Here is a 20,998-nt window from a genome sequence, read left to right as displayed (position 1 = left end):
GCTGAGGAGAAAACAGCGAATCTGGCTTGTTGTTTGAACAGTTCCCTTAGCTGGCAGGGTCTTTGGAATACTATGAATTGCCCTGGGGAGTACTAGAAAATGGATGGCAGAGATGGCATCACAGAGCTAAGGCATGTTCCTTAAATAATAGCACTTCTGTGCTCCTGATTTACTATGGACATGGGTCCATTTGAGCCTAGCTGCCAGGATTGGATTTAATTTGCATAAACATAAAATCCATTCAGTGTTTTTCTTTCTGACTAAATGACATAAATTCAAACACGAACCTTCACCTGGGCTTAGATTCTTCCTACCCCTTTTCTGATGGTAAATTGTGATGGTTTTGCCCAATGTGTGTTTGAAGAATGTTTGAAATCTGCCCATTAATGGGGGTTCTGATACAGTCCCTTTTTTGTATCCATATGTGCATGATGGCTGAGGAAGTCGCCAATTAATTACACAAATACGTCTTTTAGTTCTTAGAGAATGAGGGCCAGGCAGGGGAGAGGAAAGAGACAATTATCTGGACTGATGTGGCTGTTTTGTAGAGGTAAATGGATTGTAATTACACCAGCCTCAGTGCTTTATTACTCCTTTCGACGTGCCTCACTAGAAAGATATGTTTTCGTTTGAAAGATGGATTGCCCTTGTGATGTGTACAGGAGTGAACCCCACTGAAATTCATCTGCCCGCCAGCAATATTCACCATCACCATTTCTAAAGCACCCTACCCACATGGCAACATCCCAAGGGATGTGGTTTCCATGGTAATCTCAATGGAGGCTGTCAGCTGATGTCTGGTACTGCCTTGGCTTGTGTGTGTTTAAAAAGAGCATCCTGAGGTTTGTGAGCTTTCTACCCCCTTTTCCCCCTCCCCTTGGCCTTTAAACTCTATTTATTACTCTTCTTTATTGGGAAGTATATAATCCTTTAATGTCAGCCCAATTAATACTCTGCCAGTCCTAGAAGTGGTTTTAATCTCTTTGTAGGTGTTGATATTTTGTCTGTATTTTAGATAACAAAAGTACTTCCTTAGAAACACTAGGCATTTGAAAAACTGTATTCTTAGGGAAGGTGCTATTTTTGCTTAGAGCAGAGCTAATAAAAATGAAGCATGAGAAATTTATGAGGGTTCTGCAGTCGGTAGGTTTTTAGAAGATTTTGCTCCAGATTTTTTTTCTGTCTTTTTGCTAGTAAGGGTGGGGAAGAATTATAAAACTCCCCAGCCCTGCAATTGAGGATTATTTTTAAGATGTCTTTGGTGATTTTAGCATTTAAGTCAGCTCTTTTCTCTAGAAGACCTTGTGACAAAAGCAGTACCTAAACCACATTTTCAGCCTTATTTGTTGAGTCACAGGGGAAATCTTTCTGAATGGGTTAAGAGGGAAAAATTGGGCTTCTACCTTGATGTTCCTATATCTCACTTTTTGCAAACAAATGGGGTTCTTTTGCAGTCAGATCATTTTTTAATTACAGCATAGCTAATTAGAGGATTCCTGCCATGACTGTAAAGCAAAAAAATCCTTTCATAATCACCCCCTAAGTTGCCTGCTTTATAAGTTTAAATTTCTATCTATTGGATATTTTGGTTAAAGCAAGGCAAAACCTTACATTTCACTTGGAAGTTTGCCACATATTTTAGTTTTCTGGTATATATGGGAAATTCTTTTGAATTATAATGATACTCCATGTATAATTTCTGAAGAGGCTTATAAATTTTCTTTATATTCTGTGCCCCTGTGTCCAGTTCAGTTATATTTCAAGAGCAGACATAAAAAAGAAATACTTGGCTCTAGGCAGTATTAGTTATCTCTCATGGTTCGGCTAATCATCAGTTTTTAAATAAGGTTTTATGAATTCAGTGAACAACTTACTCATTTTTCTCCCACAACGGATGCACACTTAAAGCCCAGATAGTACTAATCTGTGGAGTCCTATTGTAAGCCTAGATTGATACTTATGTATGCAAATTCATTTTAAAGGGTGGTACAACTTGGCAGAGAAGGAGATGCATGTGTGCATTTGAATTATTCTAACATCACTGTTAGAAGCTTTGAAAGCAGCCTCACATTAGAATTTAATTACTATTAGTGAAATGCTGAAGATTTTAAAAGATACCCAGTGTTGGGAGAAGAATTTAACAGAAACACTTCACGTAGAGATCATAGGCATAGGGTCAGAGATTGAGAATTTTAAGGGACCTTAAAGGACCTCTAAGACCACCCCCACATTTTTCCTTATTATTCATATTCTTCCAAAATTGTTATCCAAAATTGCTGTTTTGCAGCACATATGCGGCCCAGCCTTGTGGTGGATCATTGTCAGACTTGATTGGATATTTGGTGGATTCTTCAGAGATACTATATTGTTCTGCTAATAACAACCCTGATTGTGGCAAACTTTGGTCAAGGAGTGGCACATAGTAGGTGCTTACTAAATGCTAGTTGACTGACTGATTGACCTTCAAATAAATTAGACATTTCAGGAATGACTACTGAATGCCTACTCTGTGATGTGCTATGCTGTCGGAGGAATTGTGGGAAAATATTGTAGGAGTAGTATTAACAATACTAATAATAATTGTTGCTATCAATTGCTAATGATTGCTGATAACATAAATTCTAAACATTTATGTGCATTTCAAAATTTGCAAAGTGCTTTATTCATATGATCTCATCTGATGTTTCCAACAACCCTCTAAGGTAGACAGGTGCTTTTATTATCTCCATTTTACAGACAACCCAGGCTCACACGGCCAAAAGTGTCTGAGAAAGGATTCCTACTCAAGTTGGAATGACTCCAAGTCCAGTGAACTATGAACTATGCCACCTGGCTCTCTAACAAAATAGACATGATTTATAAAGGAGTTGATAATAGAATGCAAAGATGGCCTGCATACTACACAACACCAAAAAACTTAAGACTCGCAAGAGAAATGAACATTCTGCTGGGAGCACAAATCCCACCGAAGTTTCCAAGAGTAACTGAATTAACTAGAACGAGGTTAACTTGAGGAAGCTTCACACAGCAGGCATGTTTGGAAGTAGAGGGGGGAATGGTTTGTCAGAGGAAAGAAAGAAGGGCATTCTAGATGGAACAAATTCAGAGATTCAGAGGTGAGAGTGGGTGGATGCTTTTTGTCCATCTTAAATTTGTACTTTTGCTTTTACATCACCTTCATTTCTAAACATATCTGTTCTTCCTCCCCTACCGAGTGAGCCATCCTTTGTAAGAAAAAAACTAAAAAGAAAGAGGTGGGGTCAGCAAAACCTTCTAACATCAACAACATCTCACAGTACATATAGGTTTCCACAGCCATAGCCTCCCACTTCTGCAAAGAAGGGAGGGAGATGCATTTTTTCCATCTCTTCTCCAACTTGGCATCAAGCTTAGTGGTTAAAATTACAGCGTTAACTTTCTGGGGTTGCTGGTGGTTTTTTATTTTTCATCTACATTGTTGTAGTCGTTGTGTATGTTGTTTTCCTGTTTCTGCTCACTCCACTCTTCATCAGTTCGTAGGCATCCTCCCATTCCTTTCCGAATTCTTCATATTCATCGTTTCCTATAATGCGGTAAAGTACTACAACTTGTTCAATCATTCCCCAATCAGCATCCACTTTGTTTCCAGCTCTTTCCTACCACAGAAGGTGATACTGGTTATATTTTGGTCTACATGGGACCTTTATTTCTGTTTTTTAAATCTTCAAGTATATTCATCAGCTTACTTTCGAAACTAAAAAAATAAAGAACTTGGCATTCTAACCAATTATTGCAATTTTTTAAAAAGTTATACAGTAATATTTCCCTTTTCTAGAATTCACTTATCCAGTCACCTTATAATCTAGAATAACGGTCTCCAAAGTGGAATATACAACACTGATCCCTTGAGGAGTGGGAAGAAAGTAGCTGAACTCCAGTTTACATTTATTATATCTTTTTAAAATTAAGCTTTACTATTATTTAATAGACAAATTGACAGTGGTTCCCTCATTCACTCTGTATATCAGACAGTCACACATTACAGATGGTATTCAGTGTATCCTGAGGAAAGAATGGGAGTACAGTGCATTGGGGGTAACAATAGTGTCTGCAGCAGAATATGATTTATGTGTACTTGGTTAAGTGAGTTAATGGATTATATTGTATAGTTTTAAGTAAACTAATTCTCAAAAAAAAAAAGAGAGAGAGACAATTATCTTTAAAAGTTTCCTACAAAGAAATCATGGATTGACTATAATACTAATAATGCAAGCACAAGTGAATAATGAGAAAATGGCAGAGGGGATAATACCCATCCTCCTAAGTCCTAAGAGTTCATCATCAACCACACTACAAGGCAAAACCAATTACAATTTAATCAGAGCTAACAAGAACTCAGCCAAAAATGTTTGAAATGATCAAGGTTATTCTAAAGACAAATTTATGTCAAATATTATAAATGCTGAACCTTGCCCTAAGTGTATGTTATTCCTTGAGATACTTGGCCATTGATAGTATGAAGCCATCACAATTAGCTAGAGATATAAAAAGTAAGCTTTTGCCAAGACTTACCTTAGTATGTCACCAATAAACACTCCCATGTCTTCGTATTTAGCCTGAAAATAGAATTTTCTAGCCTGTTAAAAATCTCCCAAATGAAGAATTCCAATGGGGTTTGAACTCTTGACAGAAAAAAAAAATTAATGCTACACATTCCAAATAATTCTTAGCACAAATGATTGACATTAGTAGAGGAGTATCTTTACTGCTGAATTTCAACAAAAAATTTTGTGTAACTGGTGGGTGGGATTGAAGAATGAGTGTCATGATTTAGTAAACACAGCCAACAATGTATTTCTTCCATTTGAATCTATATATCTTTGTGTGGTGTCAGCTGTATCAGTCATTAAACCAAGTATTGAAATAAACTGAAGTTATAACCAGATGTTTTAAGCACTGTTTCCTAAAGTATTAAACCAAGATTTTCAAAAAATAATGAAAACTATCAATTACATTGCTCACACTAAAATACTCTAATGAAAATTTAATAAGTAATAATCAATTCTATATTTACTGAGAGCAAAAGGTATTCATTGTTAAAATAATATTTTAAATATTTATTTCATCTTTATCTAATTTTTATTTCTATGTTGTATATACCTTAAAACATATGTAATATATAACACTTGTAAATGTATTAGAGTGTGACTTAAAAAATTTTTACTGATAAAGATGAATAATCAAAAATTTTATAGATTACTGGTCTAGAACATAGCTGAGAATAAAGAAGCAAACAAAAACAACTTCTGAGCAGTGCAAAAAAAAAAATTTAAAAGATTCCACAAAGTCTGTGCACATAAAACAGTCTGAGGACATTTAGTACGTGGGCAAATCACCCTACATTACTCAGTAGACCCTTAGGACCTTATTGTATTACAGCGCAATACAGTCATTTATCTTTCTAAGGGTGACCCTTAGTTGTCAACAGAGAGTCAAATTATACCCAGCAAATTGTGTTTAAAAGAAGGCAGAGAAGCATGTGGTACATTTTAGGAAGACTTCCATCCAACATGGCTAAGATGAAAGATTTTGTTGATTAAGAGGGGAACCCCTGCCTATCCAACACTGGGCTGTCTACAATGACTCATTCTACATAGGGTTCTATATAGCTAAGGTTTTATTTGCCCCAGGCAGCCTACAAAACGTGGGAGCATTCACCTTCTGCGTTTCTCAGTGGAAAACAGTTATGCTTCATTGTTGAACAGGAAAGTTTATTCAATGAGAGCAGAGGTACATAAATATTTTAGTTATACAAAGTATCTGAATTTGAGATTCTGAATAGTAAAGCCCAAAAGTCAGACCAGTCAGTTAAACTACATGGATACATGAAAAAAATATGCTGAGAGCTCTATGGACGTCATTTCTTTGTTAAACAAATCTTTGCGGGCGCGAGCGCGCGCGCGCGCGCGTGTGTGTGTGTGTGTGTGTGTGTGTCTCTATCTGTGTCTATGTCTGTGTGTCTGTGTCTATGTCTAGAATTCTCTGTGACACATGGTAGTGCGAGAGAGAGAGAGAGAAGAGAGGATTATAGATCCATGAGTTCCAGCCAACAACACATGTAAAGAAGAGAAAGCAAAGGAAAAAGGACACAGACCCTGGCCTTCAGAAATCTAGCCTCCTTGGGGAAACAGAACACACACACACACACACACACACACACACACACACACACAAACACTCTGACCTATGGCTATGTCATAAGCAACATAACAGAAGGGTGGGAAAAATTAGTAGATAAAAGACTTTTGGTAGTTATTTCATGTTCTTGAGTGCTTAGTTTTATAAGTAATTATAAATTGTTGCAACATTATTTTGGTTATTTACATGAACATAAGTGTTATCAATACAAATAATTGGCAATATAAGTTTGATATGCAGAAATAAACTGTTACAACCTCTCAAAACTTATCTGGATCCAGGAATCCCAGCTTAATTAATTCCACCTTTGTCTGCTCATTCCTATTGAGTTTCTTCAGCATTTATATACTCAGTATATTAATTTACACTTGTGATATTTCTCAGTATGCACCAGGAAGTCATTGTGTGTATGCATAGATTTATACACAGCTATCCTTTCCACGTCACAGAGGTTAGGAATAAGGTGTTCCCACCTTATTACACAGATTCAGAAAATCTGTGTAAAATTTTTTGGCCCTCCCTTCATCCCAGAGAAGTCTGAACTCTTTCTTTTTCTTTTATGGGATGTTTAAAGTACCATATTGTAAAATTTGGGTTAAGTATTTGGTTATAGGCTCTGTGATGTCTGCTGGCCTTCACATGTGATCTGAGACTTCCACAGAACTCCCCAAAAATTCCCATTTAATTTCTTATGCCAACCCACCGTATATCAGAACCACGATGGGGAAAGTCGAGATGTGGAAGGGATAACTATATTGTCTCCCCCATTAGACTTTGAGCTCCTTGAGAGCAGGAATCATGTTTTTGACTTTTTTTATACCCATAACATGTAGCATAATGCCTGGCAAATAGTAGGGGGTTAGTAAGTGTTCCTGACTAACTATTCAGGTAGCTCGAAGGTTAAAAATTCTGCTGGTTCCAGGGTCACCGCAGTAAAAGCCAAGTCCACCTAAGGCCACCCATGTTGAATCTGTGATATTCTTGCAAATATGGGCCACCTATTATCTAGGTGATATTTTTAGTCAATAAGCATCTATTAAGCACCAACAACCTGCCAGACACTATGCTAAGCACTGGAGATGCAAAGAGAAAAAAAAAAAAAAGAAAGAAAGAGAAAGAAACTATCCCTGCTCTCAAGGAAACTACATTCCATCCAGGAAAACAATCCAATCCAATAAACATTTATTAAGTGCCTACTATGTGCTAGGCACTATGCTAAGCACTAGGGACGCAATTAATAAAATGAAAGATAATCCCTGGCCTCGAGCAATTCACAGTCTCCTGGGGAAAGGAACTCCCAGCACAGGGGCATCTTGTTCCACGGAGTTGAAACCAGGTAGGGCAGCAAATGCAGCGTGGAGTGAGGCAAAAAGAAACCCACTTTCTGTCCTCTATAAAAGAAGGCATTTGGGAAGAGTTTGGTACTCCACCCTCTAATCAGCAATATGGACATATATAATTATGTATAAAAATAAATATATGGTAGTTAAATACAAAGTAGCTTGGGAGGAGGGCACTAGCAGTTGAGGGGATCAGGAAAGGCATTGTACTTTAACTACATCTTGAAGGAAGTTAGAGATGCCATAAGGTGAAGCTGAGGAGGGAATGAATTCTAGACATGAGGGACAGCCCCTGAAAAGACACAGGCACAGAAGATGGAAATCTCTCTGAAGAGGAAAAAATATATAAATATGCAATAGAAAGAAAATGCTTACAAAATAACTCTAAAAAATATTTACTCTGAACATTTTCCCATATTTCCTTCATTTTGAATAGAGCTTTTTAAAATTAATTTTATCATCACTTAGATCTATCATTTTCCTTATTGTTCTCTTCCTAATTTTCCCATAATATGTTCTTTTACTACCATATATTCTATTTGAGAAGGCAGCATTTTTCAAAATTCTGGGGGACAAGTTTAGGATGTGTTCTTTCCTATGCCAGTAAGAAAACTATTAAAAAAACAAAGAAATTGAAGGAATAAGTATAGGAAGAAAGGAAACAATCATTGCCTTTTTCCCCCCAGATATAATGGTTTACTTAGAGAACCCTAGAGATTCAACAAAAAATATAATTGAAGCAATTAATAACTCTGGTCAGGTAGCAGGATGTAAAGTTAAACATTCAAAAAAATCAGATTTTCTGCCTATTACCAACAAAATACACCAGGAAGAGATAGAAAAGAAATTCCATTCAAAATCATATTACTAAATGAATAAAATCAAAGAAGACAAAATCATAGTAAAATTAATCTGCAGAAATGAAAAGAGTTGAAGAATCTCAATGGAAATAAGTGATAAGAAAAGAGGCCTACCAATACCTTACCTCACACTGCACTATAATGTGAAAACCATCAACCACTTGGTGCTGATTTTAAAAAAATTTTTAAAAATTGATCAGTGGAGCAAGTATATTAGAACCCAAAACAATCAGATATGTTAGAATAGTGTTCAGTAAACCGATGGACTTGACAAAAACTGGTAGGAAAACTGGAAAGGAGTCTGGCAGAAATAAGGCTTAAAACTTAAACCAACATTTCACACCATTTACAACAATAAGCTCTAAATGGATATAAAAGGTCATATCATAAACACCGTAGAAGAGTAGAGATGCCTGTCACAGCTATGGATAATGGAAAAGTTCTTGACCAATCTAGAAACTGAAATAATCACCAGAGTTCAATTTTGGATGAATTAGTTTCCAGGTGGGATTGAACTTCCAGACAGAAACGCCCAATAGGCAGTTGGAAATTGGACTGGATCTTAAGAGAAGGGTCAGGGCTGGATGTAAAGCTGAGTCTTCCCTATGAAGATGATAGTTGAAGCTGTGGGAGTAGATGAGACTGCCAAGCAAAAGCTTAGAGAAAGAAGAATTGAGGGCTGAAGAAAAGAACCTTGAGGAATATCGACCTCAAGGGTTTGGGAAGAGAAACCAGCTAAGGAGGGAGAGGAATGGTCAGAAAGGTACAAGGAGAAATAGGGAGAGCATGGCATCAGAGACATGACAATTCAGTGTCAATAAAAAGTTGATCAATAATGTTAAAATAATGTAAAAAAAATCAAGGAGAATAACGAATGAGAAAAGATTATGGATTTGCAGTTTTTTGAAGTCATTGGTGACCTTTGAAAGAACTTTTTTTCTCAGAGCACTTCATAAAACCACATGAGTTGAGTGAAAAGGTGGGAGGGAAGTGGAGGTCCAAAAGAGTCTACTTCCTAAATAACTCAAAAAATAAGAGAATATAAACCAACCAACTTGTAAATACTTTGCTTGCTAAAACTCTGTTGGTATAAATGAGCAGCAGTTGCACAATGCTTCCCCATTCCCCACCCACCAACACCATCCTAAAGCAAGAAGTTGTCCTGGGCAAACAGTACCACCTGGTGGCCAGTATAAAAGAGCCATCTGACCCAACATCTCTTCCCCACCACCTCCTTTCTTCTCTCTTTAAAGATATCACATGAACTTCATACTCTTTTCCCCCACCTTTCCTCTGTCTTTCAAATCCATAGTACTATTGATTTTATCTCAGACAATCGTACTTTTATGAATATGTATATCTTCTTTTATTTTATTCCTTTTGGTCTCTCTTCCAATTCTTGTCTAGTTATGTTAAGAAAATTTATTTCTTTTTCTCCCTCTTACTCTTGTTTCATTTGTAGACCCCCAAATGACCATAATCATATCAAATAAGAAGAATGGTGCTGGTGATATATCTGCATCTGGAAAAATAAAAGAAATAAAGTAAATTTTGAAGTGAAATTACATACTAAAGAACTACCCATTGACTCATGAGATCTTAAAGTTGGAAAGGACTTTAAGGACTACCTAATTCAAACCTTAGCTAATCATGAATACCAACAACATTATGCCCACCGAGTGGTCATGCAAACTCTGCTCACAGAAGTAGTAGGGAGCCCACTCCCTAAGTTTGCCTGTTCAATTTTTGGACAGTTCTAAATGTTAGGAAGTTTTTCCCTATGTTGACCAAAGTTTACCTTCCTAGAACCTATCAGTCATAGTTCTTCCCTTTAGAATCAAACAAAACTAGTCTAATCCCTCTTCTGTGATACAACCTTTCAAATTTTTGAAAACCCTTATATCCCCCTACCCTCAAGTTTTGCCTTACCTGGACTAAACATCCTCAATTTGTGCAATTGGTCATTCTGTAACATAATCTCGAGTCCCCTCACACTGCTCATTGCTCTTCCCTGAACCTGTTCTAGCTTTTCAGTAGCCCTTTGGTAGCATTATATCTAGGACTAAACACAGTATTTTTGGTCTGGTCCTACCAGGACAGAGTTGAACAGATCTATCACCTCACTCACTTTAGACTTTGTGCTTCTGTTAGAAAATCACAATAGCTTTTCTGACTGCCACATAATATTGCTGGTTTATATTGAGTTCGCAATCTACTAAAATACCCAGTTCTTTTCACATGAACTGCTTGCCAGCCATGTTTCTTCCATCCTGTACTTGTGCAGTTCAGTTTTTGAACCCATATGTAGACCTTCACAGTTATTCCTATCAAATTTCATTTTGTTCTGTCTCCTAGCCTGTTGAGATCTTTTGGAATCCCAAATCTCTCTCTTCTAGATTTGTGTGGTTAACAGATTTTATGCCTTCCTATGCCTTCATTTAACATTTTAATGTTGAATGGATCTGAAAACTGAGTCCTGCAGCACTTCACTAATGAACTCCTTTCAGGTTGATATCAATCCAGTCATCATTGCCATGAGTTCTCAGCTAGTCTTAAACTCTCCTAAGTATACTATAATTCATCTTGTTCACACAAACAGATATGGAAAGCTTTGCCAGATACCTTACTGAAATCCACAACTATAGATGGCTGTGCTATGTCAAAGATATTCCCATTAAAGAAATTGTTTGCTCCTTTTAAATTTTTGCTTTTATTTTCAGTTCCAAATTCTTTCCCTCTCTCCACGTCCCATACCCAGTGAGAAGGCAAAAAATGCAATATCCGTTATACATATGAAATCATGCAAAACATATTTCTACATTAGCTCTATTGCAAAAGAAAGAACGAAAGAGAAAAAAAGGAAAAGAAAAAATATATGCTTCAATCTGCATTCAGAGTTCATCAGTTCTCTCTCTGGAGGTGGATAGCATTTTTCATCATGAGTCCTTTGGGGAAATGACTTGTTCTTCTCTTAGTTTTGTATGACTTGTTCTTAATGAGCCTTTGGTGTCTCCTCCCTTTCAAAGTGCCCCGAAACTGGTGGAGGTTTGTATTTTAGAATAATTACTAGATATCAAAGTCAATTGCTTTTTTTTTAAGTGAATGAGACATTTTCCCTACCTCTAATTCCACAGATCACCTCCCACAATTAATTCATTTCCTTAAACATCACAAGAAGTGGCTCAGTGATCACACCCTCTTTTTTCAATACGCTTGCAGGTCACTCAGGGTTTGGACCAGGTGATTAGGACTCATTGAAGGTAGCTATTTACCTTTGTTTTCAATGTCCAGGTAGCTATTTTTGTTCTGTCCTTACCAGTTTGAAGATAATTCACTTTGGTAGAGAAATCAGAAGCAAAAGAAGAGTTGAGTCGTTCTGTCTTCTCAACATTGTCTATTATTATTGTCCCCTCTCCCCTGAACATAAAACGTATCTCATCCTTGACTTTCTTCTTGCTCCAACTTGGATTTCTAAAAGGCCCCCTTTTGCTGCCTTTAGAATAGATGGAAAGCTTCTGCTCACACTGGGTTTCTTTCCTGAAGCTATTCTTACAAAGTCTTGCTGCTTTTTGTACTCGGGTTTCATTCCCTTGCTTCCAGCTCCTTTGTATACAATGGAATCCAGCACTCAGGAAAGCCTTTTAAAGTACTTAGTTCTCTTCACAGCCTTCTAGCTTTACCTCATTTCTCAGAAATTGAGATAAATAAAACATTTAATTCATTTTCACTGTTTTTCTGTTTTCAATTCAACAAACAGTGAACCAATCAATCAATAAACATTTATTAAATACCTACTCTGTTCCAAGCACTGTACTAAACACTGGCGATTAAAAGACCAATACTGTTTTATATCAACATTCATTGCAGATGTAAGATATTTCAGTCACCTGAGGGGTTAAATATACTTAACGAGGTAAATTTGTTGTTCAGTCTGATTTGGAGTTTTCTTGGCAAAGATTCTAGAATGGTTGGCCATTTCCTTCTCCAGCTCATTTTTACAGCTGAGGAAACTGAGGCAAACAGATAAGTGACTTGCCAAGGGTCACACAGCTTGTAAGTGTGTGAAGCAGGATTTGAACTCAGAAGATGAGTCTCCCTGACTCCAGGCCCAGTGCTGTATTCACTGGGCCACCTAACGGGGTAATAGGGGCAACCAATTGACATTATATTGAGACAGTATGGTATAGTAGAAATAATACAACTTGGAGGCAAAAACAAGTGTTCAAATTCACTTTAGCTTTCTGAGCCTTCGTTTCCTCCTCACTTATGTTAGAAATAAGGCCTTAGAGAAATAAAGCCTTCTAGTTACAAACGAAACCAAGCTCGGAGTGAGGGAAGAATCGTTTATTTACGGTTCTTGCAAGAGAACCAGGCACATCTCTTGGAAGAGATTGCACCCAATACAGAAGCAAGAGACAGCTTTATGCTGTTAGAACGCCGAGACTCCTCCCTTCCAGGCCCGGATTGGTCCGTTCCTTCCCGGGTACAATCTTACACAGCCAGCCATCTCATGTCCCCTCAACATGCCCCCTCCATCCCTCGTCATCCAAAAGCCCTTGTCCTGCTTAGGGTTAGTTAAAACTGGTTCTGCCCTCTAGAACTTTGGGGTCTATTACAAGATTAGGGACTTTGTCATTGACTTGCCCTTTCAAGGTTTTGCAAGCTTGTTAAAACAATGTAACTTCTTTGCTGATGTTGTAAGATGTCAAAGGTTATCTTAAATTGTGGGAGCCCTTACATCGTTACTAACTTCTTTGCTCATGTTATAAGATGTCAAAGGTTATCTTAAATTGTGGAAGCATGATACCTTGTCCCTTACACTTACATAAGGATAATAAATGATACTTTAACTTCTTTCCCCAGTGAAGATCAAATGAAATAATATGTATGTAAAAACTCAAAGGCCCAGTATAAATGTGGCTGGTATGTCTTCCCTTCTCCTTTCCTGTCTCCTTCCCTTCCCCCTCCTCCCATGACTCTGCTCTTCAAATCCTACCCATCTGTTGAGGCTTAGCCCAAATGCCATTTCTTCCATGAAGGGTTATCTGATTCCCTCCATTTGGAAGCAATCACTGCCTCTTTGGAGCTCATGTAGATAATTCTTTGTATCCCTTATGTGCCCTTATTATATTTCATATCAGTTATTTCTGAACTTGACTTTGTCCCCTTCCCTCAGTATTTTGCATATATTAATATATTGGTTGAATTGATTTTGTTCAAGAGACCTTTGGAGCATCCTCTGGAAGACTCCAGCCTTGCCCCTTGACCAGATTTCTCCATTTCTAGTCCTGCATTTAACGCTCCTGGAGCCAAAACCCCCAGACTTCTGGGTTTGGGATTTTGTTTTATTAGATTGTCATCAAACATTTTGGTGAAATGTTTCTAATAATCTCACTTTCTAATGTCATATGTAAAATCACCAGGAAGAGAGCTCAGGTACTGAACTTAATAGAAAATAATATATCATTTCAATTAGATTACATTTTAAATCATTTGAATGAGGCCATTCCTGAGGGGCTAGCCACTTTATTTCAACAATAATTAAGCACCCGTATTTAGAGGACCCTCTACTACAGTAGGTACTATTAGAGAGACAAAGTTTAGAGAAAATGGAGCCCCTGCCCTCATGGAGAGTATAATCTAGCAGTAAAATCTATAACCTCAAGTTATATTGGAGTGATTTGCCATTTCCTTCACCAGATTAGGAAACTGAGGCAAACAGGGTTAAGTGACTGGCCCAGGGTCACACAGTAAGTGTCTGAGGTCAGATTTCAGCTCACAAAGATGAGTCTTCCTGACTCCAAGCCTAGCACTCTATCCACTGCACTACCTAGCTGTCCAAACAAGGTAATATGGGCAGCCAATTTACATTATATTGAGGCAGTGTGATATAGATGAAATAATACATATGTACCTAGGTTTAAGGAGTCATTCCCTTCTCCTAGAATACCTATCCCCACCTCTCCATGAACCCATGTTCTAACTCCCTTTTTAAAAGCAGCCAAAACCTCATCTCCTTTGAGAAGCTGTCATTTCATCGTTGCATTCCATTGTGCCCAGTTTTTAACTACTTTTCTCAGTGTTTGTAGTATGGGATAGTAGAAAAGGAACCGAGCTTGGGATCTGCTGATCTGGGTTCAAATCCCAGCTGTTATTTATTATCTGTGAGACTTTGGACAAATGTCCCAACATTTTGGGGCCTCGCCTATGGTTTCATCTCAAAGTCTGTGATGCTCTGATTCTCCATGCCACTTCCGTGCTTTTCATTTCGAGCACCTCTCTTCTGTCTCTCCAGCTGGATTATAAACTCCTTAAAGGCTTTTTTTCCAGACTATCAAAGGGTCCTTAATCCAGGGTCCTTAAACTCGGTTGTAATAGAATTGGTTTTCTTTGTAATCCTTTGTATTTTATTTTATGCATTTTAAAACATTCTTCTAGAGAAGGGGTCCATAGACTTCTGAAAGGGTTCCCCACATCCCCGCCCCACACACACACTTACTTCTACGCTATAGAGCAGAAAGAATCCATCATTACTGACATACCAGAGTGACCAGAAGGGGGCACTTCAGTGTTCTCTGCAGTAGACAAATAGGATACAATTGGAGAGGCCACTCTACAAGTGTGTTTTATTTAACAGAGAAGACTATTGGAACAAGGGAACCCTATTTTTTCAGTGGGCAGCAAGGTGGCACAGTGGATAGAGCACTAGACTTGGGATCAGGAAGATTCATTTTTGTGAGTTCAAATCCAGCCTCAGATACTTATTAGCTGTGTGACCCTGGGCAAGTCATTTAACCCTATTTGCCTCAGTCTCCTCATCTGTAAAAAGAACTGGAGTTGGAAATGGCAAACCACTCCATTCTCTCTGCCAAGAAAACTCCAAATAGGGTCACAGAAGTCCAACACGACAGAAATGACTCAACAGCAACAGAATTTCCCAGTAGGTTTGGTTTATCCTTTTGGTTACAAACAAGAAGCTCAATGAAGTCTTTAAGAAGATTCCTCAAGCTTCACTATTCTAGACACTTAAGATCCATCTATGTAAGAAGTACTTTCTAAAGTCTGACATAAATCTCCTGATTTAGATTAAAATTTGCTGCAATTTAAGTTCATCTTTCTGAAAATGAGAAGGCAATGTTTACCACCACAAGTAACAAATCTTTTTGCATTCTGTAAAATTTGTTAGGACCCCTTCTTTTTCTTCAGATTAAATAAAACACATTCTATTAGCTTTTCATGGATTCTACTTCCCAGTGTTTTAATTATTTTCATTTTTCTCAGTCCTCCAGGGATTCTCCATAGGTTTTTGCCTAATAGTGGAACCCTGAAACCAAACCTCATCTTTGAAAGTCTTTGACTATTGTTATTTGTGATACCTCATAATTCATGATAATAAATTCTGAGTAATAATCTCCAAAAATGAAAAAGACAGTAGTGGGTTTATAAGAACACAACTAGATTTACTGAGAGAAATATGTTATATTCATCTAGCTTCTGCACATAAATCCTCACCTTGTTTCTTGAAAGTGTTGAAATTTACAATGGAAGGCACCAGTGTATATGGTTGTGAAGGTGTAAACATCAGGTGTAGGTTTTAATGGAATAGTTTCAGCATAGACAAAAAAGACCAAAGAACCATTTGTGCTCTTCTAGGAAAGATCTGTGGGTTGCTTCTAATCACAAGAGGACAGAAGAAATACCAAATATAAGTATGTTGATCACATGTTTGAAAACAAGCCTTATAATATTTTTTAACTCTCTTTGCAGTTGACTGGGTTGAGTGTCTCCAATGGAAAGGACCAGCTTGTGGTTTTTCATACAAAAGACAACAAAGACCTTATTGTCTGCCTTTTCAGCAAACAGCCAACCAATGAGAGTCGAATTGGTGAACTCGTTGGGGTTCTGGCAAATCATTTCAAGAGGTGAGTTTTTACTTCATTCCAGAAAGCAGACTAAGAGAGCTGAAATCTTTTGTTGTAATTATTGATGAGTTTACATTATGCCATTTTAATTTTGTCAACTAATTTTCTTACCTAAAGAGAGCCTATTTAATGTAATAAAGTTCCACATAGAATACTTTGGTCAAAGCTTGGTTTGGTTTCAAGATTAGAAATTGTTCCCAGATCTTCCCTCCTCCAGCATAACCAATAATAAAACGTCACACTTAACGTAAAATCTCTTTCCTGTTAATCCACATAGAATAAAATCTAGCAGATGGCAAAAAGACTTGAGAATTCTATTATTAAACCCCAGTCAAGCCATCCTTTCTCCTTAATCAGTTGGTGTCTCTAAGTACAAAAGAATTAGGGGATACCTAATGCCTGCCAGTTAGAGACTACAAATTTAAAACAGCTTGTGAATCTTGTTTTGTTTTGTTTTGTTTTTTGAGGCAATTGGGTTTAAGTGACTTGCCCAAAGTTACACAGCTAGTAAATGTCTAAGACTGGATTTGAACTTAGGTCCTCCTGACTCTAAGGCCAGTACTTTATCCACTGTACTGTTTTGTTTTTAAGTAAAAAAAATGTATAACTCTAATATCTAAATGATGAGGTAGAGAATGGAAATCAGATTAAGGGAGGGAAAGGCATGGTTAGCAAATTGTCTTGGGTAGAATGGAGTAGTTACGGTAAGGAGTTACATGAAAGACGGCAACTTTTGGCAAAAGGCCTTGAACACTAGGCTGAGGAATTTGGTTTTGATAGAAAAAGCCATAAATAATCACTGCTCAGTCTTGGAACTAAAGGTATGATGTGAAGTCTGTGTTTAAGGAAGATTGTTCTGACATTGAAAGGGAGAAGGTGGTGGTTCGTATAGTCATCCTAATGTGAGGTGATAAAGGCTTGGAGAGGGGTAGTGATTGTGAAAATAGATGGAAAGTAATGAATCTGAAAAAAAAGATTGTGGAAGAAAGATTATGCAATTGAACCACAAGTAGGGATTTTGTAACAACTTTATTAAGGAGATACATACCACAAGGTGGCAGCTAGGTGGCGTTGCAGTAGATAGAGTGCTTGGCCTGGAGTCAGGAAGACTCATCTTTGGGAGTTCAAATCCAGCCTCAGTCACCTACTAGCTGGGTGATCCTGGGCAAGTCTCTCAACCCTGTTTGTTTGATGATGGGTATGGAAGGATAAAGGAGGGAAGATCCTAGGTTCTCAAAATGTTTTGAATATGAATAAGGATAATATGAGGTAGGACCTGGACCTGTGATTTCATTGATGTGGAGAACCCCAGAATTACGCACCTTCTGTGCAACTTATAGATGCCCTAATAGGTGGAGTGACTTGCCCAGGGTGACAAAGCCATTATGGGTCAGAGGTGAACCTTGAGCTCAGATCTGTTTTGCTCCAGAGCCAACTCTGTCTCCACTACACTGTGCTGGCTCTGGATTATATTGATGACAATCTCTTCTTGGAACTCCTGCTCATATCCTGCAGAATGTCAGGATTCTACAGAATAGAACAGAGCTTGCCAATATTAGATTAGGTGATGTCCGAGCAGCTCCAAGTTCTGAATAACTGACCCTGTCCACAGTATTGCTGACATCATTCTCCATTCCTCAGGTTGCTTGTGAAATTTAAATGTGAATTGTAAATCTGTGACTTTGACCTATGCACAGCAGCCTTGAGTTTTAGGGCCTGAGAGGGTAAAGAAAGGACTGGGGTCTGGAGGGAAAAAAGAAGGAAAACCTAATGTAGACAGCAGATCCTGAGTTACATAAGATTGTTATATAATTTAGATAACCTAAAAAAAAAATCTTACAGTTGTTAGGATGGATGAAGCTATCACCTAGCTGTGCAAAAGAATTTCAGCGTTGCTAGGGAAGAATCGCAGAGGTATTTCATTTTATAGCCATAGAATGAACCCATTTTTTTAATTGCCATAGGTGTCAAATATTGATTTCTTACGTCTATTCATTAATTTATTGTATATATGTAGGAAGGCAGGCAAAATTCAAGGCCTAGCTATGAAGTAAATTGCTTGATCTTAGGGATGCACTCAAGATCAGGAGGTCTTTATTTTTGTTGTCATGGACCCTCCCCCACTTTGGCAGTCTGAATCCCTTCTCAAAAGAATGGCTTTAAAAGCATAAAATAAAACACATAGGATTACAAAGGAAATCAATTAAGTTCACAGATCCCAGGTTAGGGACCCCTGCTTAAGGTAGTTGAATGGTATATGAGAAATCATTATCAGAACATCTTAAAAATATTATTTGTAGGCCAAAATTTTAAGGTTTATTTATTCTTATGCAACTGATCCACAAGTCGAGATGTAGTAACAATTTTATTAAGGAGATGCATACCACCAGGAGGTAGCTAGGTGGCACAGTGGATAGAGTGCCCGTCCTGGAGTCAGGAAGACTTATCTTCTGAGTTCAAATCTGGCCTCAGACACTTACTAGCTGTGTGATCCTGAGCAAGTCACTTAACTATCTGCCTCAGTTTCCTCATCTGTAAAATAAGCTGAAGAAAGAAACGGTAAAACACTCCAGTGTCTTTGCCAAGGAAATCCCCAAAGTGGGTCATGAAGAGTTGGTCACAAAGAGTCAGACATGACTGAAACAACTAAGCAACAGCATACCACAATCAAGGAAACTTTTCAAACCTAAATCCTATTGGCATTAAAAAATCTAGTACAGCAAACATACATGTTAAGTATATCATGTTTGCTTCATGAACTCCATTCGTTTATGTAAAACGGTTAAGAGACTTGATTCTTTCCCACTATACTATGGAATTGTATTTATCTGTCATTAAATATTATTCTTGAGACATGTTAATCAGCAAGTCTATCCTGACTCTTTTGTCAGTCATTATTATCTTTTAAAAAATGAAGTAAACCTGTCCAGGTGAGGATTCTAAAAGATGTCTTTGTTTTTAAGCTGAGAAGTCAGAAGCTTCGGCATGAAATCACAGTTCTTAACCCACATACCATTTATCTTCTCAGTATGTACTTTGGAATAGGTGTTCATCAGTTGTCATTCCAAAGATTTTGTCTGTGCTTCCAACCAAACTTTTCTGGTCTTGGGAAACTTCATGTTACAACCCAGTCTTTAAGGAAGTCAGTAAGTAGAGGACTGCTGTGGAATAATGGATAGAGAGCTGGCTTTCATATCAAGAATATCTGTATTGACACGTACTGACTTGCCTAGCAAAGTTGGCCTAATGGACCGAAAACTGAGCCTTGAGTCAGAAAGACCTAAGTTCAAATGTGGCCTCAGATACTTCCTAGCTGGGTGACCTTGGGCAAGTCACTTAACCTGTGTTTGCCTCAGTTTCCTCAGGTGTAAAGTGGAGGTAATAATAGCACCTACCTCCCACAATTGTTGTCAGGATCAAATGAGATAATAATTGTAAAGTGCATAGCACAGTGCTTGGCACATAGGAAGCACTATGTAAATGTTATTATTATTACATCATTAATAATAAACTTATACTAACTAATAGTATTATTAATATTATTATCCCTTGGCAAGTCATTGAGCCTCTCAATCCCCACAACAAGTTGCTGAGAGTATAAGCTACAGAGTGATCCCCATGGAGAGGTTTGCTACACCAGTGAAATCCCAGGTCCAGTCTATGAAAAGGAGGGGAGGAGCAGAATTAGATAAATAGCCAATTCCTTCTTCTTTCTCAATGATGTTTCCTGAACGGCTAAGGATATTTTATGATGTCCTCATTAACTTGGATTTTTCAATAAAAGCTTGATTCAGATGTCATTTGTTTGGAACCAGGTGCACAATTGCCCGGCTCAGCTTTGTTCATTTCCCCAGATAAATATTTAGAGTATATTTATGGATGGAAGTCAGTCAGGGTCATCGTATGGCATTAAACTTTAAAATCCAGTCCAGTTTAATTTTTTCAGCATTTTCATGGGATCAGATGTGTTTTAAACCAGGGAATCATAGGATCAAAGACTCAGAGCTGGAAAGGCCCTTAGAAGCCATCAAGTCTAACCCCCTCGTTTTACCATTGAGGCAAACAGAATTTAAATGACTTGCCCAAGGTCACACAGCTAGTAAGCTTCTGAAGTAGGATTTGAATTCAGGTCTTCCTAGCTCCAAACCCAGAACTCTCTTCACTACACCATCTACTTACATCAATACTTCACTGGCTATTTAGCAGAGAAAGAGAATAGATAATAATTATAAGGGGGTTATTAGAAAAAGTGAGTAGACTATTTAAACTATTACTTTTCACCTAGCCACGGTGAATGTTTAAAACAAAGGAAAGCCATTGTACCTAAGGGTCCTTAAGGAAAACACACCCGGGAGCCAGAACACAGTGCTTGTTGGGATGGGCTGTGTGCCTTGGCAAAGATGCCAATTTGGTGAGTCCTGGGAAGGGAGTACAAGAGTGAGGACCAAGATTTAACTCTGGGGCCTTTGAAGACTTCCTTTTGGGCAGGCACAAGTGATGCAGAGAGTCCACCATTTTTGTTTTGCAGAGTTCAAGCAAGAAGCCCCAAGTCTGCCAAGTCAGACTTGTCAAATACCTTCAAAACCACAAGCATATTAGCCTCTTTGTCTCTGAGACTAATGAAAATGTTCTCTCTCTGTGCACACATTTGGAATGAAACTTAGATACATACTGACTCCCTTGGACATGTTTGAAGATT

General features: G+C 37.8%; 1 protein-coding gene across 2 annotated transcripts in view; it reads left to right on the top strand.

Moving 5' to 3' along the window:
* MYO1D (myosin ID) overlaps positions 1-20,998 on the top strand; it is a 393,551-nt gene that overhangs the window by 256,604 nt on the left and 115,949 nt on the right. For both annotated transcript variants that reach the window (XM_027861852.1, XM_027861853.1), the window contains exon 21: positions 16,145-16,299. In XM_027861852.1, coding sequence (XP_027717653.1) covers positions 16,145-16,299 — 155 coding nt within the window. The remainder of the gene's footprint in view (positions 1-16,144; positions 16,300-20,998) is intronic.

The sequence above is a fragment of the Vombatus ursinus genome, unplaced genomic scaffold, assembly GCF_900497805.2.
Source record: "Vombatus ursinus unplaced genomic scaffold, bare-nosed wombat genome assembly UNPS02014768.1, whole genome shotgun sequence".
Taxonomy (NCBI): domain Eukaryota; kingdom Metazoa; phylum Chordata; class Mammalia; order Diprotodontia; family Vombatidae; genus Vombatus; species Vombatus ursinus.
The sequence above is the reverse complement of the archived record's forward strand: the minus strand, read 5'-3'. Positions and strand labels throughout refer to the sequence as shown.